Source organism: Festucalex cinctus, chromosome 8, assembly GCF_051991245.1.
Source record: "Festucalex cinctus isolate MCC-2025b chromosome 8, RoL_Fcin_1.0, whole genome shotgun sequence".
In the NCBI taxonomy this organism is placed as follows: domain Eukaryota; kingdom Metazoa; phylum Chordata; class Actinopteri; order Syngnathiformes; family Syngnathidae; genus Festucalex; species Festucalex cinctus.
In genome coordinates, this window is record NC_135418.1 from 27,940,403 (window position 1) to 27,961,494 (window position 21,092).

Genomic DNA, 21,092 nt, shown 5'->3' on the forward strand with positions numbered 1-21,092 from the left:
CTTTAAAGTTGTCCTGTTGTAATAAATGTAAAATAAAACAAATAAAAAGGAAGAAAGAAACATCCAGAAGTTCTTCAAATCTCCCCTTTCTGCCTTACTTCTGCTCTGACAACATCCAGACGCACAGCTTTCCGATTGGCCCTCTTTTTCAACCAATCAGCGATCGCTCCTCCGAGTTGTCATTGCTGCTGACGTCAGTCACTGTAGCAACGCCCACCCGAGAGCGACCGTTCAGACTTTTGGGCCAGCTGCAAAGGCAAGCCTGAAACTTGTGCCTGTTCCCGCCTCTGCGCTCTTTTCGACGTCCATCAGAGGGAGTCAAGTTTCTTCTGTTAAATGCGCAGTCGAGCTTCGGTTGCTCAACAGACGCGACGAGCCACCACCAAGACCACAAGACAAATCTTCAGTTTTCTTCTTCTTCTTCTTCTTCTTCTTCTTTTTTTTTTAAAACTGGTTCACCGTGGAACAGACGCCGGTTGTCGGGCGGATCGTGTGCACTTTCCCGGATCTTCTTCCCCACCAAGCTGGATTAACTCCAAGCAGCCTTTTTTTTTTTTTTCGCTTTGTGTGCGTGTTTTTATTTTCTACTATTGTCGTTGTTGTTGTCTTTCCGGGGGGTGAGCAACACTTTTCCCCCGGGGGTCACCATGTTGTGGAAATTAGCAGACAACGTCAAGTATGAGGATGACTGCGAGGTGAGTTCGGAGACAATCCGGAATTTGAATGAGGCGAAAACAATCGTAAAGGTTTGAAAAATACGCCCTGAAAACTGCTGGGTCACTTCAAGTCACACAAAGTTTTATACAAAACAACCTTTTGGGGATTTAAAATTGATCTAAGCTAGCTTGGTCGGTCCAAACTTTGACTCAAATTGGGTTGATTTTGGCCCAGCAGTTTTCGTGTGTAAGACTAACTTTTCAGGTTAAAGTCGTTTTTAACTATTTAACTATAGTCACTCAAACCAGTCAGTCGAGCATATAAAGCAAGCAATTATTATTATTATTATTATTATTTTTGGATTATGTCTCGATTATACTGTATGTTGTTTTTTCAACCATTTACAGGACTGTCTCAGAAAATTAGAATATTGTGATAAAGTCCATTATTTTGTGTAATGCAATTAAATAAGCAAAAATTCCATACATTCTGGATTCATTACAAATCAACTGAAATATTGCAAACCTTTTCATTATTTTAATATTGCTGATTATGGCTTACAGTTTAAGAAAACTCAAATATCCTATCTCAAAATATTAGAATATTTCCTCAGACCAAGTTAAAAAAAAAAAAGCCATAAACAGCAATATTAAAACGACAAGACTTGCAATATTTCAGTTGATTTTTAATTAATCATATGGCATTTTTGCTTATTTAACTGCATGACAGAAAATAATGGACTTTATCACAATATTCTCATTTTCTCAGACAGTCCTGCATCTTGGATGAGTGATTTTGACATTCGAAACACATCTTGTAGACCTTCAATAAAAGGGCTGTTGGCACACATGATGAAAAAAAGATCAACGAAATAATTCTAAATAAATAAATAAATAAATAAAGACAAATATATAAATCACCTGAAGCGTTTATTAAAGTAAAAAATTCTTCCTGTTTTTGCCATAATGACTCTTGTATAACCACCAAGTGACAACTGAAAGAGTTACAGTAATGCAAAAAAAAAAAAAAAAGAGTTAGAGAGAAAAAAGAAAGAAAAAACATTTGAATATTGAAAACATTGTCCCCAAACTTTTGTTTTGTATTTTAAGTAAATGAAGAAGAAGTAAATCACGTGGGAGCCGCTCAAATCAAAACATAAACTTTTTTTTTTTTTTTTTTTTAATAGCTAATGCTAACTTTTTGGTGTGTTTAACGTAAAACAAAACAAAATAGGACACATTTCGTTCTCAGGATACAATACAAAATATTTGAATGGTGAATTTGCAGTGTTGGAATCCCCAAAGTTGACCAAGTGCCTTCTCCTCCATCCTTCCAGGAGCGACACGACGGCAGCAGCAATGGCAACCCGCGTCTGCCCCACCTGCCGGCGGTCAGCCAGCACCTGTACAGCACGCCCCCCTCCCTCTCGCACTCGGCCACCTCGGACTTCCAGCCGCCCTACTTCCCGCCCCCCTACCAGCCCATCTCCTACCCGCAGTCCGCCGACCCTTACTCGCACCTGGGCGACCCCTTCAACATCAACTCGCTGCACCAGTCGCCGGCGTCCAACCAGCAGCAACAACAGCAACAGCAGCAGCAGCAACAGCCGCCGCCGTGGCCGGGACGCCCGGGCCAGGAGGGGTTGGCGGCGCACGGCAGGAGCGGCCTGGCGGGGCAGATCCTCGGCCTGGAGGGGGGAGGAGGCTCGTCCGGGCTCAGGAGGGAAGGCTTCCGCCGGCCGGAGCTGCTGGCCCCGCACGCCCACGGCATCGAGGCGTCGGTGATCGGGGACGGCATGGCCATGCACGACATGCAGGGCCACGGCATGGACGACGTGCAGGTGCGTGTCACTCACGACCGCCGGAAACTTTGACCACAGCACATTGTGATACAAGCACAACACTTTAAAGTCATGTAGCCTGTGTGAAAATGGAATCCATTTATTGAGGGATTGGAACTATTTGCACTCCATTTTCACCATGAAATATCATTTACAAAATTCCCCCACAAAATTGTGACCTTTCCCCTGCATAGGTTTGACACCCCTGATATATGTGAAAAATGATAAGTTAAATAATAAATTATTTGATTTAATTTATTATTATTATTGTCAAAATATATTTGATTTTGTTTATTGTATTTTCCAGGGTGTAAGGTGGCAAAAGGTCAAATTTTTCCAGAGCTTATAATAATTTTCTTTAGGCACTATGTAGGCCAAATTTAGATTGTTTTTGAAATGTGGCCCTCCATGCTTCAATGATCATACATCATAATCATACCCAACTTTCTTGGTTGTTTTGTAGACCCCCGAAAATTGGTTTGTTTTCATGCAAAAAAAAAAAAAACTTGACCCAAGTAGCGGTTCGTCAATTTTTCGGACTAAAATTTTATTATTTTTGGCCATGCAGTTTTAAGGGTGTACATCCTTGTATACTTTTATGTACATTCTTGGGTGAACTCAACATTTCAAGCCAACTAACAAAAAAAAAAAATAAATTAAGTTGGGCAATTACTCAACTATTTATTTTCAATTTTATTTTCAATGCTGTTGTGAAAATTGGCTCTCCTACATTTCACAATAAGGAAATATGAGTTTAGGCCTATACAGAACTCATTGACACCCCCCAACATAGAGATTGAAATAAAAACAACTCAGCAAATTGTTTTGGAGCAAACTACTTGCTTATTTTGTTGTGCTAACGACCATTGTTGCCATAAATACCAATTCAGTTGGTCCAAATTAACTTAGCCAGAAAATAACAAAAAAACAAAACAAAAACAAGTTATCTATCATAATTTATAACCGCCTGTGGACACTTTGAGCACTAAAACACTTCAATCAAAGCAGCTATGTGGGTGTGTTTATTGTTTTTTTTGTTATGCTCTTATATCAAATAAACGAATGAGCTGTAAATTGGAATGTGATCCAACGTCTGTATATAAAAAAAAAAATAATAATCTGCCTTTGGGGTGATAATACTGCTTTGTTTTGATTGACACACTCATAAATGATGACCTTGATGTAATTATAATCACTGAGAGTAGTCTTAATATTTTGTCGGTTTCATTTAGCTACATATACAAAGTGCGGAAATATTACAAACAGTTGACAGTTTGAAACATGCTTTTTAATGCAGTTATTTTTATTTTTTTTTATTTTTTACTGGCTCCCATTAGTTGGTGCTATATATATATATATATATATATATATATATATATATATATATATATATATATATATATATATATATATATATATATATATATATAAGTAGGCCTTCGTGATCTCATTTCTTTTTTTTTTTTCTTTTTTTTTTTTATCAGCACGTGGATGACCACGGTATAATCATGGCAGATCAGACGGTCATCAAAAAAGGTGAGTTTTTCCAACTCAAAAGAATCGAACAGTGCTCCCGTTGAGTCATCCGTGAAGATTCACACCGTCACTCATAATTCCAAGCAACCGCTGCTTTATAGTCGTGACGTGCATATCCTGAGTACAGTATGTACAGTACATCCCCCCATGATCCTTCCATGCCGGCGCGATGCACTTAGCTAAGCTCCACGTGATCCCGTTGGCGGGGAAGGTGCTTGAAAAGTGGGTGAAAGGAAAGCGTCCAAATAAAAGAATGTGGCTCGTCTTTTTGAGACGCTCGGGCAGGAAATGAAGCGTATACGGGCCGATCCCGCTTTGGGATGCACGCATGGGGGCGGGGCTCGCATGTGAAGGACAGTTTAGTAATTTGTTGGGACACGAACTGTTTTGATTAAGGATCTTAATTCCCCCGATGTTTTGTCATCAGGAGTCCATTAAACGGGCTTTGAGTCAGAGAAACTGCACGTTGACTAAATAGCACTTGTAATCATCGACTTTACGTGCAAGGGAGAAAGATGGATGAGTTGCGTAATGTCATGTTAGTTGCTTCTCTTGCAGTCATATGTCAAGCGCATACAAAAATCGCATTGCTAACCGTTTTTGTTGTTGGTTTTGGGGGTAGAGCAAAAAAAAAAAAAAAAAAAGATTTTCTAAGTTGTTTTTACTAGTGGTGTTTCCATCAAGCGTAAAAATTCGTGATCGGAATATGTCGATCAATTGCATTCATTGATGATCACAAAAAAAAAAGTCACTTATTTAGCCCGTTTTAGCAATAAAAAGTTAATATTTTGTCGATAATTAATTTGATACTTTCATTATTTTTCACGTACAATTAGTGCCTTTAAAAACACATTTTGAAAAAGAAAAAGTCCTTTGCTTTTTCTCGCCAGAAAGCTCTGCTGACTCATCATGTGGCGTTCCCACGCCCGAGGGCGCGCTGTGGGCAAAGTAGGCTTCCCCCGAGCAGGCAGGCGGCACATGTGTGACTCTTGTGATTTCTGTCTCAGTCTTAGGACTGCGAGGGGCCAGGAGCCTTGATCGCGTACAGAGGACTTGTTATCAGGGCGGCATCCTTGCCGGTGAGGATTGTCGCCTCGCTTGTTTTCTTTCTCTTTTGTTAGTGTGCTGTGATGTGGTGCTTGTGTGTCCAGTGACTGTCAGTGCTTATACTTTTCTTGTACAACTTCAAGGATTGCTAAGAAGGGGAAAAACTTGGCTGCCTGTATGTATTGCACACATTTTGTGGACGATGGCTTACTGGCGTTTAAATTGGCGCGCTATAGTTGTGGGAATGCTGAAGCATTCCCACATGTGTTATTGTGATTTTTATTCGCCACACTTGTTTGCCGCCTAACAACTCCCACATAATACTTACAATTTGCATTGTTCAAATTTCAACTAGCTTCAAAAATTCACGCCTCGCGGGGTATATATTGTCTGATTACAGTATTTGCCAAATTTAACATTTAATATCAACTTTTCCCTGTTCATTTTCAATGGGACAGTCATTTAACTTTTTCTAAATATCACTTTCCACGCCCACTTCTACTACTGCTCGGTGGCTCAGTAGGTAAAGTGCATTGTCCAGTAACCAGGAGGTTATAATTTCATAATTTATCTCTCTCTATTTGCTTTCAGCATTCCCACGCAATTTCTCCAGAAATTGCACTTAGTCTAGTTCAAAACAGTTGCTTTTCTCCATTGAGTTGATTTAGAGTTTTTTTTAATTGTGTAGCCATTTACATTTAGGAAGATAGTGACTGACACGTTGAAGCAAACTTTGTAATATAACGCAAACAAAACAAAATGATCATAATCCCTTCTTTGCCTCACAACCAGTCGGCCATCTTTGTGGAGTGTTTGTTGATACTGTTGGCCCTCAAAAGTTTTAGTGAATTACTGAAAAGTATATTATGATTTCGCCAGTGCACCCTCCCAACAGAAAATGACACAAATATTGTGAGGTCAGAAACATGTTTGAGGTTATTAAATAAAAAAAAAAGGGTCAAAGGGTGTCAAAGGGTTTCTTTTAGAGGACTGTTCGGACTTCCATATACAGACATTGACAGACATTGAACCTTTTTTAAGTATCACTTTCAGGTTATAGGTTATAAAGTCACAATTTATCTCTCAATTTACTTCATAAGCATTCCACATGCATTAAAATCTTAGCATTCACCTACTAGCATTCAGCTTTCAGCATTCCCACGCAATTTCTACAGACATTGCACTTAGTCTAGTTGCAAGATCAGACTTTTTTTTTTTTGGGGGGGGGGGGGGGGGGGGAATTCACAGTTCAATTTTGGAGACCTTATTTAGCTTATAAACCAAATCACACACAGTAGTATGATTCATAAGCTTTGGTGCCACTTCCTTACGAAATCCGAGTGGAAACACATTGTAGCGCGTGATGAACGTGGCTTTGATGAAGAACAAAATGTTACGAGTGACTCATCGTCGGTTTCTCGCTCACGTCCTCTTCAAGGGCCCGTGAGTCTCCCCAAAGGCAACGCGCTGGGCCTCCCCTTCCAGAAGGAGTCCCTGCTCGGCATGGTGTCCAACCCCACGGAGGTCTTCTGCTCCGTCCCGGGCCGCCTCTCGCTGCTCAGCTCCACCTCCAAGTACAAGGTGACGGTGGCCGAGGTCCAGAGGCGACTCTCGCCGCCCGAGTGCCTCAACGCGTCGCTGCTGGGAGGAGTTTTACGCAGGTCAGAGCGGAAACAAGTTATTTTTGTTGTTATACAAAGACAAACTGCAAGTATGGTTTGACAGAATTGCAATTGCTAGAGGACCAAGTATAGAGCCCTGAGGCACACCAGAGTGAACGTCATCCGCCCATTTATTTAGCATTTGTCCTCATTTAGTTTATCCCTGTGGACAGCCAATCACAGGCGACCTATAGACAAGTTGTAATTTTTTTTAGCCTGAGAGGAACATGGAAAGTCCAAACAAGTGTTTTGAGTTACAAGCGTGGTCACAATTTAAATGCAAAATAAACTTGTATATCAAGGCATATGTGGTTTGTAATAAGTACATCCACATATAAACATACATACGCACACAAATTTTACATTTATACTTGATTTACATATTTTTCTATCATCGTTTTAAACCTCTTTTTAAATACAGCAATTGATTCACATTTTTTTCTAGTTCAATTTCATAATAAATGCATATATTTGGTTTGACAGAATTACACTTGCTAGAGGACCAAGTAGAGAGCCATGAGGCACACCAGAGTAAACGTCATCCGCCCAAGTTGTACGTTTTTGTAGTCTGAGAGGAGCATGGAAAGTCCAAACAAATGTTTTGCGTTACAAGCATGGTCACAATTTTAAACACAAAATAAACTTGTATATCAAGGCGTATGTGGTTTGTAATAAGTACATCCACATATAAACATACATACGCACACCAATTTATTTACTATTTATTTATTAACCTCTTTTTAAATACAGTAATTGATTCACACTTTTTCCCAGTTCAATTTCATAATATATGCATATATTTGGTTTGACAGAATTACACTTGCTAGAGGACCAAGTATAGAGCCCTGAGGCACACCAGAGTGAGCGACAAGTTGTACGTTTTTGTAGTCTTGAGAGTAACATGGAAAGTCCAAACAAATGTTTTGCGTTACAAGCGTGGTCACAATTTTAAACGCAAAATAAACTTGTATATCAAGGCGTATGTGGGTTTGTAGTAAATTTTCTTCCGGGGAATACCTCACCGCGGATACTAACCACACTGATCTGGATAGGAAGAGTGCGTGTGCGTGTGTGCACATGTGTGACGGACGGTCTAGTATACACCAGACGCCCCTGACAGGAGATTTTGTGCTTGTCGCGCACGTTTGCAGCTTCCCATGTGCCTCGCGTTATTGCTGACACACATGCGCACAAATTCACAAGCATGTTTTTAAGTAGGTCATATGGCACGAGGAGGGGGGATCGCGATAGTAGCGGACGGATTCACACCAAAGGATGTTGCCCGTCTCGCAGGGAGCGCTGGACCGCCACTCGTGCAGAAAGTGCGTCGCGGGGAGTTGTGTTATTTTGTGCAGACGACACACCGTTGCCCGTGTTGCCGCTCAATTGTCTCGTGACCTTTTCCACTTCACAAAAGAGCGCGTTCATTTCATTTGCATGTCGTCACATGGATGAGACGGCAAGTTCCGCAGGTTATTTCCAGTCCTGTATGTAGTCATAATTCTTTTTTTAATTAAATATTTGGAGCCGGTCCAAACATGTCTGCCTTCACAGTTCGATGCTTGCACATTTTTTTTTTTCCCAGGTGCTTCAAGTTCTTCCCCACATTCCAAAAACATTCATGCTAGGCTAATTGAAGACGAAATTGTCCATCAGTATGACAAGTCCAGGGACTACCTTTCTTCTTGCTAAAATTTAGATGGCACGGACTCCAGCTAACCCAATTAGAACAAACCCTATAGAAAATGGATGAACGGATGGTTTGGTGTACCTCAGGGCTCCATACTTGGTCCCTATCAAGCAATATGGACACAGTGTAATTCAGTCAAACCGACAGAAAAATTGCTCTTGCTGTGTCAATTATTACTAAGGGTGTCAGGCGATTATTATTATTATTTTTTAGTGTAATTAATCGCATGACTTCAATAGATAACTCACGATTAATTGCAAATTTTATACCTGTTCTAAATGTACAATAAAATGTACAATATTTTTTTTGTTTTCATAATCTTGTTTTTATCCATCCATTTTCTTGACCACTTATTCCTCACAAGGGTCGCAGGGGGTGCTGGAGCCTATCTCAGCTGGCTTTGGGCAGTAGGCGGGGGACACCCTGGGCTGGTTGCCAGCCAATCGCTGTCTTGTTAACGTAAAAGTGGAAAAAAATGTTAAACTAATAGAAATATGATGGTATATTTTAGTCACGGATACAGTGATTTCATAATAATTCATAAAATTAAAAAAATGAGTGTGATATTGATTTGTGTTGAGGTAAGGGTTATGCAATAACTACCATTGCTTTAAACGACCTCTTCATGTCAGAAGCTCTATATTTATGCTTAGCATAAACCCCCCCCCCAAAAAAACGTATAAATATGTTTTTGGGAATGAAGAACAAAGTATTGCAAAACGTATTTATACGTCTTTGGGTTTGAATGAGTTAATCACGCGTTCAAAAAAGAAAATTAGTGGCGTTAAAGGAACTTTATATTAACTCAAAATGAACGCACTAATTTTGACACCTCTAATTTTTACATTTCCGAGTCAAGGAACACTGATAAAAGCAACTCTATGTTGACAAACAGTCGGCTGTTAGCGAAGGCTTGCGAGGGTTTGCGAACATGCCGAATATTTTTTTTTCTTCAGGGTTTGTAGTCAAGAAAATCTGCGACCATTAAAACCGTTTGCGAACGTTTGCGACCATTTGCGACTTTGGACGTACGCCGACGAAAAACAACATTCGCTTTAGTGGGAATGGTTGCCTGTGATTGGCTGATGACAAGTCCGGGATGTTCGCTGCTTTTCACTCACAAAGTCAGCTGGGATAAACTCCAGCTCATCGGCGGCCGTAATGAGGATGAGCACTTTCCGAAATGGACGGATGGGTTGATGGAATCCGTCCAAAAACATGCGAGCAGAGTATTAAATGTCATGTTCATTTCTCAATGCACCGTGAACACATTTCTGTAATCGTTGTTGACAGTTACTGAATGCGTGGATTATTTTTTTTGTGTGTGTGTGTGTGTGTATCTGGGTGTGTCCGCAGAGCCAAGTCGAAAAACGGCGGCCGCTCGTTGCGAGAAAAACTGGACAAAATTGGGCTCAACTTGCCGGCGGGAAGAAGGAAGGCGGCCAACGTGACTCTACTGACCTCACTGGTGGAAGGTGAGACGCGTCACTCCGCCCGCCGCCGCCGCCGCCGCGTCTTCCTCGTCGGCTGCAATTACTCTGGCGCTCTGGAATGTCGCTCCAATAAAGCGAGAATGTGGGAACGTCAATCTTGTCGTTTTGCAAAAATGTTACGAGTCGTGGCGTTGAGCTGCGAAATGCCGCTCGTCGTTGACATTCTTCGCAGTCGAACGACAGCAACTTTACATTTCGACGCCTCCTTAAAATAATCGCTGATGACATTTCTTTTCCCCAGACTTTCCAGGAAATACAAAAATTGAAACATTTCTACAAAGTACATTCTGTAGCGTCAATTTGACTCTATTTAGATAGGGATCAAATAGCCGCAGTTTTGGAGGAACGTATTTTCCGCATTATAAGGCGCAGCTTCAGTGAATGACATATTTTAAAACTTTTTCCATATATAAGGCGCACCGCATTATAAGGCACACCTTCAATGAATGACATATTTTAAGACTTTTTCCATATAAAGTCGCTAAAGTAGAGGCTGGGGTTACGTCATGCCTCCATTAGATGGTGCTGCGCTAAAGGGAATGTCAACAAAACAGTCAGATAGGTCCGTCAAACTTTATTAAGAGATTACAAAGCAGCTTTCTGACAACTCCATTCACTCCCAAAATGAATAAACAACTGTTTTACTATTTTCTCTGAGGTAAAGTATTAGCTAGCGATCCAAGATGGCGGGATCTTCTGCCGATCGTGCAGGGTCACCGATGGCGTCTTGACAGCTTATTGACCTGTTGCGGCTCAATATTGATCCATATATAAGGCGCACTGGACGATAAGGCGCATGGTCAGCTTTTGAAAAAATTGAAGGCTTTTTTAGGTGCGCCTTATAGTGCGGAAAATACGGTAATATTAACACTTGGGAGAGAGTAAAATAAAAACTTGGGAAAAATAAAAAATAAAAGTGACTCAAGACCGGAACGAATATGTCAGCTGCAGCTGATTCCATGATTGCATGGAATCTCCCTAACTCCAGACCAAAAACGATGTAGTTTTATTTTTTCCAAATCATATGGTTTGATGCGGTCAGTCAAAAAATGTTTATCGTTTAATTTAGGATTTAATTTGATTTTTTAATTTAATTTTAATTTAAATTTTTAAATGAATTATTATTAATTTTTAAATTTTAATTTAATAAGATGCACTTGAAATCTTTTCTATTACAGTTAATAAAGCTATTTTTTTTTGTAAGTTGGTCCATATTTCTTTCTTTTTTTTTTTATTCTCTTATACGTTAATAAGGATACAGTGTTACGCAGAGGTGTGCTTATAACAATTTTATAGACAAATGATACTATTGGGCATGACAGAAAATAATTGAGAATGTCAGCGCAAGTATTTGGTTCCGCAGTTTGTCCCCAACGACTCGCGCTGTCTTCGGTAGCGTCTGACTGGTCAGCTGACGCACAATCGTTATCATTCAGCATTCCGCGCTTTGCCCCCGAGTCCTCCGAAATCTAACGCATCCTTTTACCTCTCCGTGGTAAATATAGGCCGGTCATACCTTCGCCCCACAGCTCGCGAGAACTGTCGGCCTCTGTCTTCGCTTTGATTAAAAAAAAAAAGTCTGATGACTGCGCGGCGAGAATGCCCCCGCAGCTCCCGCTGTTATTTCCAGACCTCGCGAGTTGAATCCGGGCCTTGTTATCTCGCTCGCCGGGAGGCCCGGCTGACCTTAAAAGCTTCAATACGAAAGCGCCGGGGAGCGAAGAGCTGATACGGGGAACCCTCGTGAATCTGTTGACGTCGTGACCTAACAGTCCCAACGCGTTGCGGTTCCCCCCTCAGGCGAAGCTGTTCATTTAGCCCGCGACTTCGGCTACGTGTGCGAGACGGAGTTTCCCGCCAAGGCCATCGCGGAGTACCTGGGCAGGCCGCATGTGGAACGGAACGAGGTGAACTCTCGCAAGAACATGCTCCTTGCCGCCAAGTAAGTTGTTGCATTTTGTGCAGAGAAATTCACTTTCACTAATTGTCGATGGGATTTGATCTCCAACAGGAAGTGCGATGAAAAAAATGACGATTCGATTCGTATCACGATTCGATTCCATACCGATTAATCCCGATCCGAATTTACAAGTCGATTGTTGCGATTATTTTTATTTCAATTTAGTAAATACTAATCAGTAGGGGTGTTAAAAAAAAATCGATTCGGCGATATATCGCGATACTACATCGCGCGATTCTCGAATCGATTCAATAATCAGCAGAATCGATTTTTTTTTTTTTTTTTTTTTTTTTTTAGGATTCACACCTTGGGCATGGAAGAATGTTATATGAACGGAACATTAAGCCTTAATATTTTATTTTAATGCTGTTTAAACATGAAACAGATTACAACCTCTATAAGACTGAAATTTCAGATAAATAAATAATACATTTTCATATAAATCTTACACTCTACAAGCTTACTGATGAGTATTTTCTAAATTTGAATGAAAAAAATCGCAAGAATCGACTTATAAATTCGTATCGGGATTAATCGGTATCGAATCGAATCGTGACCTGTGAATCGTGATACGAATCGAATCGTCAGGTACTAGGCAATTCACACCCCTACTAATCAGTAAACTGATGTAAAAAATGTATTATTTATTTATCTGAAACTTCAGTCTTATACAGCTTGTAATCTGTTTCATGTTTGAACAGCATTAAAATAAAATATTAAGGCTTAATGTTACGTTAAAATAACATTCCTCCGTGCTTCAGGTGTGAACCCTAAGACGTTTTGGTGAATATTTTTCCATCAAAAATGGATATTTAGAAAATCGATTCGGCCGCCTATTGAATCGATTCGAGAATTGCGCGATGTAATATTGCTGAATCGATATTTTTAACACCCCTTATATTAATTAATGTGTATATAATTTTTATTTTTATTTTTTTTACTGAGTGGTTTTTACAGATTCCACTGGTTTTGATGCTGTGTTTAGTCCTAGTTTGGAACAAGAAACTAGGGCTGGGTATCGATTCAAATTTCCTCAATCGATTGGATTTCGATTCACAAGAGTTCAGTTCGATTTGATTTGCCGTTTTCACTCCGATATTGATTAATTATGGAACATCAATTCTTCTTAAATGTCAATGGCATCATTAAAAAAAAATAGGGATGTTCGATAGCACTTTTTTTCAGACCGATACCGATACTCAGACCCTCAGTACTCACCGATACCAACTGCTGATAGCAGTAGTACATTTTGACAAATAAAAAAAAAAAAAATCACTAAAAGATATTTTTAAATAAATATATTTCCTTTAATTTTGACCCAAAAAAAACAGCACTGTGTCATGTTTTGGTTTTGTGGGGGTGTGATTTTGTTTTCTTTTGGTCGTTTGTCATGTATTCCTTGTCTCTTCCCTTGTCCCGTTATGTTTAACCACGTCCACCTGAGTGTGTCTTCCCTTCCCACCGTGTTGACCAATCAGCTCCCCAAGCCTCTTGTATCTTGCCCAGGTGTCTGTTGTTTTCTCGTTACCACGTGTATTTAGTTACCCTGCTTTCTTTCACTTCTGGTTGAGCCATTGTTGCTGTTGCTGTTATCTCATGTTTTCCATGTCATGCCTTGTTGCCCTCGTGTTTTCGTCATTAGTTTGTTTTTGACCTTGTTAATTTGTATTTTTCCATAGTACCTTGTTTACATTTTTTGTTAATTAAATCCCCTTTTTACTTGCATCCCTGCTTTGCCCTGTTTTTGTTGCCCCCTGCATTTGGGTCCTGCCCCCCCCCCCCCCCCTCATCGTGACACACTCTCACTCTTGAATAGTCTCAACGCTCAAAATAAAACACAAAAATGCTCTTCTAGTTTAAGAAGTCTTTCCAAACCGGTGAAGTTTTGGTGACAAAGTGCTGCAAGCTATAGCGCCACTTACAGGCAAGGAGGACTCACTTAACGTCTTCCCCCTCTGCCATCGCTCGCTTGTACTCGTCTGCGTCACGAGTATTCGAGTACTTGGAAAAAAGGCTGGTATCGGTACTCGACCCTCCCTATTAAAAAAAAAAAAAAAACTCCACAAACACTAAATTCCAAATTACATTTTGCAGAGTCAGAAAATGATATGATTTATTTATGAATGAAAGTAACACATTAAAATCATTTGTGTTTTCATAATTCTAATTCAATAATTGCAAATGTAAATGAAAAAGATTCTGAATTGTCATAAAGTGCGATAAGTCAGGTCTTTCATAAATGTAAGAAAAATACTTTTAAATTCATGAGAACATTAAATTTCAAGAAAACACTGAGATAAAAAAAAATTGGCCTTTAAAATTCAATTTTCTTATTAATTTATGGGGATAAAATAGTTGTTAAAATAATTGATTCATGGTTTTATAAATCAATATCACACTCGAAAAGGAAAATCGATTTGATATTGAATATTCTATTTTTTTTTAAACCAAGCCTTACAACATTAAGTAACTCATTTTGTAATTTTTACACAAAAATCAACTCACTCAAAATTTTAATATCATTGAGTCAATGTTTGTCCTGTATATCATTGCAAATCCGAAAAAAAAAATATTATGCTCACGTAATATAAGGCAGCATAAGACCTTTTGTGGGTGCAACAAGGCATTTCTGCCATCTAGTGGTGATTGGTGACATTGCAACATAAGACTACAGTGGGCGTCTGCATTTTTTTTTTTTTTTTTTTTTTGCAGTTTGGAACCTTTCTGTTTTGGAATTATGGATTTGTGAACTTGTGGATTATTTTTTTTTTCAATATTTTCCATATTGTGGCTTTTTCCCATTTGGTGTTGGATTTTTTATTTATTTTTTTGCCCACATTGCACCCCCACATAATGTTTTTTGTTTAAAAAATAATAATTTTAGGGAAAAAAAACACTCCTTCCCATTTTTTATGCGCTTGTAGTATGCAACATAACGAAAGCACATTTTTTTCAATTTAAAAAAAGTCACTTTTTTGAACAATTGGGATGCATAAAATACGCGCAAAACAAAAGTGAAATGAATCGTTCACTCATCCCCCCCCGCAGGCAAATCTGCAAGGAGTTCACCGACCTGCTCACCCAAGACCGCTCGCCGCTGGGCAACTCGCGCCCGGCGCCCATCCTGGAGCCGGGCATTCAGGGCTGCCTGACCCACTTCAGCCTCATCAGCCACGGCTTCGGCTCGCCGGCCATCTGCGCCGCCATGACCTCGCTGCAGAACTACCTGAACGAGGCCCTCAAACAGGTGGACAAGATGTACCTGAGCTCCGACACGCAGGGCGCCTCCGACGGCGGCGGCAAATCCGCCGACAAACTGGACAAGCACAGGAAATGAGACTTACAACCCCCCCCCCCCAACAACCTCCCGCCCTTTTCCCTGTGAACTCCGAGACCCCTGGCGACTCCACGCCCCCTTTTTGCGATCTAGTATTGTCACGTGTGGCTGTGTTTGACCATACCTGTCTAATACGTCGTCCTGCCGCCGATGTTGGCTCAGTTTGCTGTCTATATTCAAAATGGATTCATGGGCTAATCCGGGGGTGTCCAAACTAGGGCCCGGGGGGCCATTTGCGGCCCGCCGTCCATTTTTTCAGTGGCCCGCGACATATGCTAAAAAAATGGCATTTGACTCAGTTCAAATAAAATAAAAACAAAAAATGTTCGGAGATGGTCAAAGTAAGAAGGGAGGGTGTCAAAAAACACAGGTGCTATTAAAGGTTATTTTAGTTAACTAAAACTAATGAAAAAAACAAAAATTATGAATCAATTTCGTTAACGAAATAAAAACAAAAACGAAGATGCTTTTTAAAAAAAAAAAAAAAAAAAAGTAAACTAACTGAAACTACATTTTATGTTTACAAAACTAACTAAAATAAAACTATAATTACAGCAAATATTTCCTTCTTTTTTAGTCTTTGCTAATTAATTTAATTTGAGCCTTTGGGGATGATTTTAAATGTGACTTTTAGTAGATTTATTTTTTTTATCTAAACTGGAATAATGACGTCGCGCTCGCCCATGTTTTTTTTTTTTTAAATGTTGTGCACGAGTAATACACATAAAAAAACTAAAACTAATACTGAAACTAACTAATGTAAAATTAAGCATTTATTAAAGAACTAAAACTAACAGAAGCACCCTGAAAACTAATAAAAACTAACTAAAATGAAAAATTCCAAAACTATAATAACCCTGCTGCCATATTACAAATAAATTGGTTTATATACTGTCGCATTTTTCTAAATATGCAAAAGCACAAATCAATTATTTGTACAATTTTTTAGGACTAAACACAATTTCTCTTCATAACATTAATGTGGCCCTTGCGTCCTTCTGATTTTCTGTATGTGGCCCTCAAAATGAAAAAGTTGGGACACCTCTGGGCTCGTCCCTCTAAATTGTGGGCCAGTCTCTTGGGGTCAAATTTAGAAACATAATAACTTAAAAAGCACTGCATCGCCAGATGTCCAGTCCAGCCCTGGTTTGATATCGCTCCTTTATTCACGATATAATTTTCTGCTCCCATAATCTATCCGGGAACTCGAATGGGCTCGTCCACTTCCATAAAAATCCACAAATCGTGATCAGGAAGTCGAGAAGGAGCGAACAATTGCCGACGTTTCTCCGAGAACCTGCCAGGGCAACTTGGACGCTTACGAGGAGGAGCGCATGCCGTTTTTTTTAATTTTTTTTTTTTATATCCCCCGTCAAGAGGACATCATTTCAAGATGAGTTGTTGTGAGCTCCCCTCCCTTCCTCCCTTCCTCCCTTCCTCCTCCTCCTCCTCAGTGGCGTCTGGAGGCAAATCCTCTGATTTCCTGTGTCTCGATGGACTCGCAAAAAAGGACAACTTTTTTTTTTTTTATATATATATATATTATGAGAAAGAGATGCAATTGCCCGCCGTTTTTTTTTTTTTTTTTTTTTCCCCCCTGTTGTTATTGCTTGTGTTTTGTTTGTATGACTGCGCGTGTGAGGACTCCAGTGTTGTTTTGTGCTGTCTGAATGGGTCACACAACAGAAGCCTCGCTGATGCTGTCTTGAAGGAGACATATTATGTTTTTTTGTTTTTTTTTTGTTTCGTTTGTTTCAACGTTTTGAAACGTTTTAAAGTTCCCGGGTGACTTAGCGACATGCGATGTGCTTTTTACTCAAATACACTAAGGATCAAGATTTATAGCACACACAAACGAGACTTAACTTTTGGAGCTGAAAGCGCATCTTCCTGTTTGATGATGTCATCGTCCCGCCCCCCCCCCTCTACTGCAGTGTGTGCTAATGCAAAAAATGGCTTTTTGTTACCGTGACGACTTGAAGTGATGGCTACCAATTTTATGAAAAATCCTGTGCACACAAGTTCCCGACATGAATTGTATTTTCACTCGTGCAGGCAGCACTTCATCGACAACATGCAGAATTACACTTCCTTAGGCTGATAGCGTCGCCTAAAACTTGTTTTGAATGCTTTCGTTTAAAAACCAAAAAACCAAAAAACAAGCTCAATGACTGAGAATATACACACAGAAAAAAAACGGTACTTTTTTTTTTTTAATTGGTATTATAAAAGTAAATTTTTAAAAAATGACCACCCATGATCACCCACCCTCAATCGGGCTGCTGCTTAAAAATGGAGGATCTTCACCCAGCCAAGCTTCCAGCAGTTTTTTTCGTCAATGAAATATGGATTATTAAAACATGTTGAGAAATTGCTCGACAACAAAATGTGTTTTTTTTTTCCATACTTTGATTAGACAAAAGGCACCCAAATGTTTGTACACAATTAAAAAGTCACTTTTCCATAATGTGTCACCTTTAAAACGTGTTGTATTTGTTACCATATGTGTTCATCCTTTTAGTATTTTGAAAAAAAAAAAAAAAAAAAAATCAACCTGTCTGAGTTTACTCCTGCGTGTGCGTGTGTGTATGTTGTGAGCGTGCAGATATATTGTAAATATTTTTTTCTAATTAGACATTAAAACACAATGCAGAATTTTAGCTACACAAGCTTGTCCCCTGATGTAAATATTTTCTAATTTATGTTGTAATTTAATGGGCTATTTTTTTTTTTTTTTGTTTCTTTCTGGTGTGCGGTTTTTATGATGATGTGTTTTATAATAAACGGGTTAGTTTTTCTATCGAGTAGAGAAATTAGCAAGTGGGCATGGTATACTTTTTTTTTTTTTTTTTTTGTCATCAAGAAAAATAAAATTGACTCAAGCCTGACGCTTGGCAGCGACTCACATGGTTCTTTTCAACGTGATTTACCGGAATTTATCAGTCACGTTTTGGACGGCGTTCTATAAATAAAAAGTTTGGCGAGGGGAACGGGAAGCCATATTAGTTTCTTTCAGGTGTCATGTGACGGCTTCCCAGCTGAGAACTAATAACTTGTTTTCGTTTTGGTTCGATGGTTGGATTGACTGATGTCAGTCGTACGGTTTCATTTTACGAGCTTTCTTCCCAACCGGCGGCGGCAGTTTTACAGTGCGCAGAGCTCGTAACCTTTGACACCAGGGAGAATGGCCTACTTGCGTGGGCCAGCAAAGTTGCTCCGAAGTCATTTTGGGTCAAACTGACCCATTTTGATCTGCTTGCTTTGCTGGCCTAATTGATCCACATCAAACAAGTCATATTACGAGTAAAAGTTACCCTTTTCACCCCCTTGTTTTATATATATATATATATATATATATATATATATATATATATATATATATATATATATATATATACACATATCAAACTGAATACATATTTTAACCCACCCAGGATGTTTGGGGTAAAAGTGCTTCCATTATGTCGGGGGGTCAAAATAACCCATTTTTAACATCCTGTTTTTTTGTCATTTTGACCCGCAAATACAAAACGCAAAACAAACAAACTATATATTGAGCTATACATATTGAAGTTTAAAAAAAAAATGTGAACATGAAACGTATTTTATTATTATTATTATTATTATTATTATTATTATTATCATTATTATTATTATTATTAGTATTGTTATTATTATTATTATTATTATTATTGCAAATATTATTATTATTGTTATTGTTATTGTTGTTATTATAATTATTATTATTATTGTTATTATTATTATTATTGTTATTGTTATTGTTATTATTATTGTTATTATTGTTGTTGTTATTATTATTATTGCTATTATTATTATTATTATTATTATTATTATTATTATTATTATTATTTTTCCTGACCATTGACCTTTTTTGGTGTACCAATGAACTGCTCAATCACTCATGCCAGTCACATGTAGCGTAGTTGCATTGAACAGTCTCTGCATGTGATAGTAGAATTTTGTTTAAAAAATAAATAAATAATAATGTCATAGGCGTGTTCACCAGCCATTAGCGTTGGCAGGATGCGCCTCTCCCCCCCCCGAGAACCTGTTCAACCAGAAGTGTCAGCGTTGGTGTCTCAAGCGGTTTACTGCCTGTTTTGTGTCCCAGATCAGATAGTGGAGAAGACGACGACGTAGCAGCGTCGGTATCGGCGAAAGTGGGGTGGGGTCGGGTGGGGTGGTTTTTTTTTTTTACTTTGATGACCGGTTGAGCTCCACTCAGGAGTGAGACCTCATTCGATGTGCCCTGCTGATAAAAGTTCTTTGGGTGATTGAGTGGACCTGTCAGCACTTAACTGATCCCACGCCAGATGCACTCGACACTGTCAGCTTACAGTGAACCACGACGTACAGCGTGCAGATTTGATTTACAATTTGTTTCAGAATAATTTTCACTGTTCATCCAACCGCTGACATAAATTAATTAGATTCAGTTGATGCACAATATATTTTATAGCAGAAGTATTTTTCAATCTTCATCGATCCATTGACATTAAAGTCAATAAAATTCGCATGCAAAATATATTGGAATAAATGTTTTTTACTCCATCTTTGCGGACATTCTATTGAATTTCAATTAAATTACAATAAACTATTTTTTTTTTTCATACGTTTACTGAAATTTACGGAAGCGTATTGCATTCACTTGAAAAAAAAAATCTCTTGTTTTTCTGACAAATTTTTTTGGGAGCTTTGTTTTTTTTTGAATATTTTTTGTATTTTTCTGTTTATTATTCTGAATATTTTTTTCTGTTTTTCTGAATATTTTTTTCTTTTTTACTGGATATTTTTTTCCTGTCATAAAAAAATAAATTAAAAAATAAAATATTCCGAAAAACAGAAAAAAAATTACTCCGAAAAACAGGGGGGAAAACATTATTTAAAAAGAACTTTAAAAAAAAATTAAAAATAAAAATAAACATTATTCCAAAAAACAGAAAAAAATATTCAGAAAAACAGAAAAAAAATTACAAAGAAAAACAGAAAAAAAATTACTCCGAAAAACAGGGGGGAAAACATTATTTAAAAATAACTTTAAAAAAAACAAACAAACAAAAAAAACCATTATTCCAAAAAACAGAAAAAAATATTCAGAAAAACAGAAAAAAAAATACAAAGAAAAACAGAAAAAAATATTCAGAAAAACAGGGGAAAAAATATTTAAAAAAAAACAAAAAACAAATAAACAAAACAAAAAAAAAACAGAAAAAAATTACTCAGAAAACAGCGGACAAAATATTCAATAAAACAGAAAAAAACCCTAAAAAAAAAACCAATGCTCTCCAAAAAAATTATTCAGAAAAACAGCAGTTTTTTTTTTATTTTTCAAGTGAATGCAATATGCTTCCGTAGAAATTAAATAAAATTTTACATTTAAAAAAAAATATTTTAAATTAAAATGAAAAAAAACAAACATTTAATTGAATTAAATTAAATGTATATTAATTATGTATAGTATGTATATTTCATTCTTCATTTATTCACTGCACTTTTTTAACACCGCCTCAGCCGTTCCTTCATTTTCCAAAAGTCTTGCAAGAAGTCTTGCACTGTGGGAGTGATTGAACGGACGCACCCAATAAAACAGAGCGAGAGAGAGAGAGAAAAAAAAAAGAAAAAAGGCACGAGCAAGCGCAGACTTGCCTACCTGTGACCTCCGTCACTTCTGCTCGTCAGACAAAAGATTCCCGGACTGCGCCTCTCTTATTGTGAAAGGGCTCGGCCCGAGTGACCCTCCTCGTATGAAATGACGTCGTCGGTTTCTCTGATTGCATTTCTGCATTAGCCACGAAGGCGCTGCTGACAAGCATGACCGAATGTCATCTTGTTTGCTTGCAAACGCGCGCA

The 21,092-nt window shown here is 38.4% G+C and overlaps 1 protein-coding gene across 2 annotated transcripts; it reads left to right on the plus strand.

Annotated features, from left to right (window-relative positions):
- The first annotated feature begins 255 nt into the window (after nucleotides 1–255).
- On the plus strand, nucleotides 256–18,099 carry tfap2c (transcription factor AP-2 gamma (activating enhancer binding protein 2 gamma)). Of its 2 annotated transcripts, XM_077530500.1 has the most exons (8): nucleotides 256–695; nucleotides 1,994–2,497; nucleotides 3,982–4,033; nucleotides 5,041–5,112; nucleotides 6,519–6,741; nucleotides 9,788–9,906; nucleotides 11,725–11,866; nucleotides 14,933–18,099. In XM_077530500.1, the coding sequence occupies exons 1-8, from the start codon at nucleotides 648–650 to the stop codon at nucleotides 15,219–15,221; spliced, it is 1,449 nt and encodes a 482-aa protein (XP_077386626.1). In that variant the 5' UTR covers nucleotides 256–647; the 3' UTR covers nucleotides 15,222–18,099. The 2 variants fall into 2 exon arrangements, with proteins under 2 accessions (XP_077386626.1, XP_077386627.1); XM_077530501.1 differs by lacking the exon at nucleotides 5,041–5,112.
- Nucleotides 18,100–21,092: the final 2,993 nt, after the last annotated feature.

Coding starts and splice junctions, on each gene's coding strand:
- tfap2c (XM_077530500.1), top strand. CDS start 648: ATGTTGTGGAAATTAGCAGACAACGTCAAGTATGAGGATGACTGCGAG. Junction 696..1,993: donor AGTATGAGGATGACTGCGAG/GTGAGTTCGGAG, acceptor CCATCCTTCCAG/GAGCGACACGACGGCAGCAG. Junction 6,742..9,787: donor CTGGGAGGAGTTTTACGCAG/GTCAGAGCGGAA, acceptor GTGTGTCCGCAG/AGCCAAGTCGAAAAACGGCG.